The sequence below is a fragment of the Eimeria maxima genome, genomic scaffold, assembly GCF_000499605.1.
Source record: "Eimeria maxima Weybridge genomic scaffold, Emw_scaff1391, whole genome shotgun sequence".
NCBI classification, from domain to species: domain Eukaryota; phylum Apicomplexa; class Conoidasida; order Eucoccidiorida; family Eimeriidae; genus Eimeria; species Eimeria maxima.
In genome coordinates, this window is record NW_013564363.1 from 1 (window position 1) to 9,255 (window position 9,255).

General features: G+C 52.6%; 1 protein-coding gene across 1 annotated transcript; it reads left to right on the forward strand.

Moving 5' to 3' along the window:
* Window positions 1–1,978: 1,978 nt before the first annotated feature.
* Window positions 1,979–5,374, forward strand: EMWEY_00052190 (hypothetical protein, conserved; the record flags this gene model as incomplete). Its single annotated transcript, XM_013479813.1, has 1 exon — window positions 1,979–5,374. One exon carries the CDS (start codon window positions 1,979–1,981, stop codon window positions 5,372–5,374), a length of 3,396 nt encoding a protein of 1,131 aa, XP_013335267.1.
* Between the last annotated feature and the right edge of the window lie 3,881 nt (window positions 5,375–9,255).

The following is a 9,255-nucleotide window of genomic DNA, read 5'->3' on the forward strand; positions in this document are numbered from 1 at the left end:
TACCAGCAGTCATAGATGTTGAATAGATGATAGTCTTTACGAAATAGATGTAAGAGTAGTTTACTAACTAGAACACATGGAGAAGTAGTCGACAGGGCTGTTTTTTAGTAAAAATCTATCGAATAGGGCCGGGCAACTGGGACCGTAGCAAACAGTACGCACAGAGCAGTTTTCCAACGGATGGGGTGGAGTAGTTCAACCGCGAGCGCTTGCGGAGCTAAGGCTGAGTATTCTCGTTCGCGGGAGCAGAGAAAAAATTCGGCAAGGGGGGAGGTGTAGTGCACAGGCACTACATGGTCCACAGTTGCGGTACCCAGCGTGTAAGATAGAGAGTGAGGACAGCAGCCTATAAGAGACCTGAGGTTGCCTAAGTTAGCTATAGATGGAATTCGATAATATTAGCAGGTTTAGAAGCATATTAGAGTTGTAGCAGTTGATTGGTGCTGGGACTGAGTAGCAGCCCCCCGTCGCAGAGCTTTGCGCGTTGGCGCATAGAAAGTAAGTGACATAGTTGGGTCATGTTTGGCTCTGTGTATTCAATTAAGGATAGAGGTTTTGTGAATTAGAATAAAATTGGTAAATTTAGGAGCAGAGTTGGTCCGAAAGAGTCGGGCCTTGCCTGCGGTCCGACTGATGCACCCGGTGCCGGGATGGACGGCAGGGTGTAACCCAAGGTATTTAGACGCTCATTTTGTAGATCTAGCTCATACAAGGGCCTGTAGGCCTAGGGGGGTGACTACGTAGCCACGGTACGCGGACACCGTGTGTTACATTTGGGGGCCGTTCCGGGAATTTTTAGGTTTTTTGTCACTTTTTCCATTAGTTTGAGTACCTTGTAAACTAGGGGACGTCAATTCGAAAGTGTGGGGTACGACCACTACTGTCTGGGGGCATATTCAATGATGGGGTGCGATCGAGTTCCCCCAGAGGGGCAGAGACAAGGGTGTGGGGTGCGCCCCTATGAAGGAAACAGGGCGCGAGAAGAACCCTACGTACAGAGAATATCTTTAAATTCTGATTCCGATTCTCCATTACAGACAGCGAGAAATGATTACTATGACACGAGAGCTTGCAGGGGCGATCCCTTTTTCCGACCAGTCCCTCAGATGCCACTGGAAGGTGGATCTAGTATGCTGAACTTCCTTAGGAACTTCGAATTAAATTTTAGAGACTGCGGCATACCCAGGGAACGCTGGGGGTATGAGGTGCGCAAGTATTTCACTGGCGAAGCCATAGCCTTCTGGTTCCACCTATACGACACCAATGTTGATGTAAGTGATTGGGAAGAGGTTAGGCGGAACCTGCTAGGGAGATTCTGTAGGGCCGGTAAGGAGGCCACTCTGGTTCAGCTGGCTAAGTTAAAATGGGAAGGATGCCCAGGGAAGTATTCATCCGACTTCTCTAGTATAATCTGCCAAACTGAACCCCTGCCACAGGAGGAGTTGGTGGCATACTATCTAGCTAATCTACCTGTGGATATCTATGAGAAACTGACGAGGAGTGGACACTTGAGATTTGAAAAGTGGGAGGACGCCGCTGAGGAGCTGAGGGACGTAGTAGGAAGCTGGGATGAAGCGTTGAAGTACTACTGACGTACTCAGCGGGAACTACGGCACATTTTAACAACTTACGGGAACCATGAACACCAGAAGCGTCAGATTGAAAGGCGGGAGACCATAAGGGAACACCCGCCTCCTACCAGAGAGCAAACCAGAACTTTGGAGTGTTACGTGTGTCGGGGAAGAGGGCACTCAGCACTGGCCTGCCCATCAAGAACAGAGGACACTAAGCGCCCCGGGGAAATGTGTCGTCGGTGCGGAGGAGTGGGACACTATGCTTCCACGTGTGCCTCTCCCTACGACCGAAATGGAGCTCCTACTGTCAAGCGAGAGACTCCACCGACACGACCCCGACCTACTCCACCTAGACGTTTAAACGAGCAGGCCTAGCCGTTGACGGGGACAATCGGGCTAGGCCGATGGCACCTGGTAGCGGCGCCCTGTGTACGATAGCTACAGGGCCCAATAGTATACCGGTTTCCCCGAATTTGCGAGAAAAATTGCTGGGTCGGGTAGCAGCTCCTGAGTCAACCGCACAGACGCACAGTTGCTGCTTAGATCAAGTTTGGAAGGGGCAATGGTGGCAGATAAGTGGGGAGGAAGATACCCAAGGGGGGAGCCTGTGTAGCGCAGGAACAGCAGCTGTCCTGAGAGTGGTGGTAGCAGGACAACGATGCGAAGCGCTGGTAGATACGGGAGCATCCAGAAGCTTTATAAACCCGGATAAAGTGAGGAAACTTCAGCTAAAGGAGAGATTACTAGCGGAGGAATGCTGTTTCACGGTGGCGAACGGAGAGAAGTTGAGGATCACTCGAGTAGTCAAACGGTTAGTTATGTGGAGCGGGGGCATGAAACTAATTGGGGACTTCTTAGTGGGACCGGTGCCTTACGATCTAGTGGTGGGACTAGACTGGTTGACTGAGCACGAGGTTGCGTGGTCTTTCCCTTCGGATGAACTACGTGCACTGGTAGAGGGCCAATGGATTAAGTTGACACTCGTTCGTTTAAGCAAAGGGAGGTCGGAACGGGTTAGCGACCCCCTGGTAAGCCCAAAGTCACCAGCCGAACGGGCGTATGACCTACTAGCCAGACAAATAGCTGAGATGCCACAGGAGGAGGCTATGGCACTTCTACGCCCCCAGCCTATGAAGCACAAGTCACACACGCTAAAGGGACTGAAGGTGGATATCAAGGCACTACTACAACAGGCCAGGGAGAACACAGCACAGATTCAACACCCGATGCAAGGGCTGTCTTCTATCCTCGCAATCCCGGTGGGCGAGAAGCCCGAAACACCGAATCCGACAGAGGCTGGGCAAGGGACATGGTGCTGCGCCGTGTTGGGAACCCCCAAGGTTCCTGCAGGGGCTGGGGGGAACAGAGAAATGGGGGAACAAGAGCAGTTAGACGATGAGGAGGAGTCCCCTTGGCCGACAGCTACCCTGGAGTATTCGCGTTTCGATGAATGGCTAAAGTCCGAGGCAGCGTCGTCGACCCCTTCAATCATCCTTGATGTGTTGAAGGGATACCGAGCAGTGTTCCCTGATCAGCTGCCCGCTGGACTACCACCGAAGCGCCCTTTTGATCATCGGATCCTCCTAGTGCCTGGGAGGATGCCTACAAAGTCGCCGATATACCGAATGACCCCTGAACAATTACAGGCACACAAACAGGAGATAGCCCGACTGACTACTAAGGGATGGATAGGGCCTACATATTCCCCTATATGCGCCCTGACTATCATGGGGGATAAGAAGGACGACGGGACGGGGGAACAAAAGATGAGAATGGTAGTTAACTATAGGGAGATAAATGCTCTTACGGTGGCGCCCGACTTCCCCTTACCTCCCATTGCCACTATCTTGGAAATGCTGGGAGGGGCCAAGTATTTTTCCTCTTTGGATCTGGAGTCGGGATATCATCAGGTACGCATGGCACGGGAGGACCGGTGGAAGACTGCGTTCAGTTCCGTGCTTGGCCTTTTTGAGTATAAGGTGATGCCTTTCGGCCTGAAAGGAGCACCTGCAACGTTCCAAGCAAACATTAATTATTGTCTACAACCATTCTTGGGACAAGGGGTGATAGCCTATTTGGATGATATACTTATATACAGCTCTGATTTACAAGGCCACGCTACTCTATTGAAACAAGTTCTAAGTATCTTACAAAAGAATTACTTCTTTCCGAAGTTCAGCAAATGTGAGTTCGCAAAGAAAGAACTCACGTATCTGGGGTACACAGTCAGCGCGGAAGGAATCAAACCCGCCGCTGACAAAGTTGCAGCCGTTCAACAGTGGCCGGAGGTGCTACAGAATGACACCCAGGTGCGGCAGTTCCTGGGCACTGTAAACTACTGTCGTATGTTTATGGGGGCAGACTATGCTAGAGTGGCCCGCGCCCTACTGGAACCCACACGGAAGGGGGCCCTTTTCAAGTGGACGGAGGCCCACACACAGGCAGTGCAACAGCTCAAACGAAAACTAACTGATTACGTCACCCTCCAGATACCCGATACCACGAAGCCTTTTGACCTGTACACGGATGCTTCGGGATTTGCGTTGGGTGCGGTCCTAGAGCAGGAGAGAAAACCAATCGGGTTCCTGAGCCAAACAATGAACGCTGCGCAGCAGAAGTACTCAATCTATGATCAAGAATTATTGGCACTGGTTACCGCTTTGGACAAGTGGTCACACCTACTGCGGGCAGTGAAGGTAACGGCCTACACGGATCATCAAGCACTAACACACCTGCAACAACTTAGGGCATCCAAACCTTTAAGGGGGCGTACCGCCAGGTGGCTTGATTTCCTCGCAGAGTTCCCTGAACTGACGATCTTATACCTGCCAGGCACACGCAATCAAGTAGCGGATGCATTGTCACGTAACCCTGGAGGGCCTACAACCAAGGCTCCCAGCAGTATTGACACCCAACAAGACTCATTGGTTTCCCTCGCACCCGCTGAGGTACCCTTAACTCCACATCCTGAAACTAGAAGACGACGTAACGACTGTCGACAACTAGCCGGCATTCGGGCGAGGACGCGGCAACAGCGGAGAAGCGAGAAGCCCACGGAGGTGACCCTGGATACACAACAGCAGCGCGATCGGCCACAGCAACAGACGAGTGCAACACACAAGCCGAATTCCCCTACACACGCTCTCGACTGGCCAGGGGCATACTCTAAGTGTCCAGTCTTCCGCGAAGCTTATACGGCCGCTGCCAAGACCCCAGGAGAAACTGTCCATGCCGAGATTCATCAACGCCGCTATGGGTTTTGTTACCAGCACCCATATCTGCGCATATGTCAGAATGGCATTTGGCTGATATGTGTCCCACAATTACCGGAGTTCGTAACGCATATACTATACCAGTTTCACGATCACGTCACAGCGGGGCACAGGGGACAAAAGAAGACTTTCCTTGCAATCAGCAAATATTACTATAGGCCTGGGATGCGCACATATACGAATACGTACGTGGATTCGTGTGTACAATGTCGAGCTTCGAAGAGGGTCACCCAGAAACCCGCCGGCCTGTTGCAGCAACTCCTGATACAGTCACGGCGTTGGAGCCACGTGAGCTTGGACTTTATCACCGTGCTGCCACACACACACGCAGGACACGACGCCATCTTGGTGCTGGTGGATTCACTGAGCAAGATGGCCCATTTCATCCCCACGCGCAAGACAAGTTCAGCAGCAGACACGGTAGCACTATTGGCGGACAGGCTCATTCGATATCATGGGTTCCCAGAGACCCTAGTCTCAGACAGGGACCCGCGTTTCACCTCGGAGATCTGGGAGGCGCTGTGCTAGCGCTTCAACATCAGACGAGCACTGCCCTCCCCCTACCACCCACAGACAGACGGAGCGTGTGAACCGCACGCTCGAGCAGATGCTACGCACATACATACAATCGGATGAGAGGGAGTGGGAGCATCTGTTACCTGCATTAGAGCTATCGTATAATACTACACCCCACTCGTCCACAGAGCTCTCTCCGTTTGAAGTCATGATAGGGGAGAACCCCTTACAGCGGCGGACCTGGACATAGTGGGGACGTTACCCCCAACACTCTCCCCTCCTATGACGAAACTTTTTCAGCGCCTCTGCGATAGGGCACAGGCCCACATCCTGCAAGCAAAGTGGAGACAGAAGTATTACGCTGACACCAGGAGACGTCCGATGGAGTATAAGGTGGGGGATCGAGTGTGGATTAGCAGCAGACACTTGCCAGCGTTAAATGAGTGTGCCAAATTGGAGCCTCGGTATCGAGGTCCATTCAAGGTTACTGAGAGGATAGGGGAGGTGGCTTACCGAATTGATCTTCCTGGGAGCTACGCAGGGCATAACGTCTTCCCCGTTTCGCAGCTGATTCCGCATCATCCTCGACCTGCTACACACATGCCACAGAGGGGTGGCCGCCAGTTCGGGACGAGGCTGGGAGCCCCACAGACCAGTACCTCGTAGACTATATACTGGACCTACGAGGTTCAGGGTCTTCTGCCACCTACCTGGTCAAATGGCGTGGTGCCCCAGAGGAGCGGGCCACGTGGGAACCCGCACACCATCTCCAGGGTTGCCCAGCCTTAATTAGAGCCTGGAAGCGACGCAGACCTAAACCCAGTCAGAATCGAAACAATGTGGAGCAGCCAGTGGAAGATACGAGAGCAGAAGATGACCAGCTGAGGCGAGAGACCGTCAAGGAAGATGAAGACGAAGAACATGCATGCACTACCTGAGGAAGCTACATACGTTCGGATATTCCTTCCCGCGTCATAAGCTGAGCCTACTCGGGTATACACAAACGCCCACAAGACGTGGATAACTAACTCAGGGGGAGTACTAAGTTCCTACAGCACAACGGTGGACCTGGGCGCTGCACACTTAGTGTGTACTGCACACTTAACACACTTAAGTGTGTTGCAGCAACGGAGGATGCGAGGACACAGGTGATAAGTGGGGGATATTGGATGGGATGCTAGGAAACAAGACTTAGGAACCAAACATGGATACCTTAGGGACGTCAGAAGACGCCAAGAAAATAAACAGCAGTGAGAGTTTAAAGTTAGGGACGGCCTGGAGAGCTCGCTGTCCTCTCCAGGGTTGATAGTAAATCGGCATTTGTTCGTTCGAAACAGCGCACGGAGGTGTCTCGGCGGCATGAGGCAGTGCTCGTGCCGGTATTGGTGTGAGGGTTAGCAGAATATGTTGTACAAACCCAGGACGCTATCCTACAGATGGTAGGCGGCACTGCGTGCCACAGCAGGCAGAGTCACAATGCGCAGGGGAACTGCGAACGCAAATGGACAAGGCGCCGGCGGAGCCCAACGAGCAGGGGGACTACGGAAACAAATGGAGGAGGCACCGACGGCATAGCAGGGGAGCTAGCTGCAACGCAAAAGCCGCAACAGCAAGAGCAGCCGTAAACAAACAGCAGCCACAGCAAGAGCAGCAACCGCAGGAGCAGCAGTAAGCAAACAGCAGCAATATCAAAAGCCGCAACAACAAGAGCAGCCGTAAACAAACAGCAGCAACAGCGGAAGCAGCAACCGCAAGAGCAGCAGTAAGCAAACAGCAGCAACGGCAAGAGCAGCAACAGCAGGAGCGACAACAGCAAGAGCAGCAATAGCAAGAGCGCAGCAACTGCACGAGCAGCAATAGCAAGAGCGGCAACAGCGGAAGCAGCAACAGCAAGAGCAGCAACAGCGGAAGCAGCAACAGTAAGAGCGCAGCAACAGCACGAGAAGCAATAGCAAGAGCGGCAACAGCGGAAGCAGCAACCGCAGGAGCAGCAGTAAGCAAACACCAGCAACGTCAAGAGCCGCAACAACAAGAGCAGCCGTAAACAAACAGCAGCAACAGCAAGAGCAGCAACAGCAAGAGCAGCAGTAAGCAAACAGCAGCCACGGCAAGAGCAGCAACAGCAGGAGCGACAAAAGCAAGAGCAGCAATAGCAAGAGCGCAGCAACAGCACGAGCAGCAATAGCAAGAGCGGCAACAGCGGAAGCACAACAGCAAGAGCAGCAACAGCGGAAGCAGCAACAGTAAGAGCGCAGCAACAGCACGAGCAGCAATAGCAAGAGCGGCAACAGCGGAAGCAGCAACAGCAAGAGCGCAGCAACAACACGAGCAGCAATAACAAGAGCGGCAACAGCGGAAGCAGCAACAGCAAGAGCAGCAACAGCGGAAACAGCAACAGCAAGAGCAACAGTAAGCACACAGCAGCGACAGCAAGGGCAGGAACAGCAAGTACAGCAGCAATCAAAAAGGGCCCTGTGTCTGCTGCAGCTACAGGAGGAAGAAAGTGAATTAAAAAGAGTCACTATAAAATCACAAGGCACAGCAGCAGGAAGTGCTGCAGATATTGCGGCAGCTGAAGCAGCAGTCGCGGTCTTGGCCGAGTAGCATGAGGGAAAACAAAGTCGCCTTACAGGTGGAGGTAAACACAGAGTAGTGGACAGAGGTATTCAAAGACGACTGTCGGCGATATGCCGCCAATGCTGCTGCTGAATCCACGCGAGAGTCAGAAGGAACGAGGTAGAGTCGCCCACCCGCTTGATGACGCAGAGTTGACGCACCGTGATGAGCAGTTGAAGATACCGCAGAGGCTGATAGGCGCGTAGTGTCGCGCGGAGGACACTACCGCAGCTTTCGAGAGTCCTCGAGAGTTTCAAGAGCTTCCCAGGGATTCAGCGAGTTTTATGAAACAGAGGTCTGATGATCGCGTGCGACTGAAGACACATCGACCTCCAGGAGCGGGTGCAAAGAGGACAGCAGGAGAAGCAAAGAAGGAACGACGAAGAAGAGTAAATGGGACGGCGAGGCCCTTTCTGTCCCGAAGGGGGGAGAGGGTGTCGGCACACCGATACCGGAAGCGGGACGTAAATTAACTGCCGATCAAGCAGAGAAGAAACGTGAAAATCAAGTTTTGGAGAAAATTAATGTCGAGTTACAAGAGTCGACAAACCTTACAGCGGAGGAGAACCTCCAGATGCGGTAGACGGGGACACGCCTGCGAAATGGAGGTTTCGGCGTCGGCACACCCGATACCGGAAGCGGGACGTGAATTAACTGCCGATCAAGCAGAGAAGAAAACGCAGATTAACTGCCGATCAAGCAGAGAAGAAAACGCAGATTAACTGCCGATCAAGCAGAGAAGAAATGGGAAGATCGAGTTTGGAGAAAATAATGTCAAGTTACAAGAGTCGATAAACCCTACAAGGGAGGAGTGTAACACACGTTGGCCGCATACCGTGGCTACGTAGTCACCTCTATAGGCCTGTAGGCCCCTGTATGAGCTAGATCTACAAAATGAGTGTCTAAACCCCTTAACTCTCAGTTATCCCCATGGAAAATCCCTAAATTACGGAACTTCCGAAGGAAGGTTCGTTCCAAAATCGCCTTCCTTCAGTGAGTCTGTTCGTCCCCGCCAGGTGTGGGTTTCACCCTGCCGTCCATCCCGGCACCGGGTGCGGCGGTCGGACCGCAGGCGAGGCCCGACTCTTTCGGACTAACTCTGCTCCTAAATGTACCAATTTTATTCTAATTCACAAAACCTCTATCCTTAATTGAATACACAAAGCCAGACATGACCCAACTATGTCACTTACCTTCTATGCGCCAACGCGCATAGCTCTGCGACGGGGTGCTGCTACTCAGTCCCAGCACCAAATCAACTGCTACACCTCTAATAT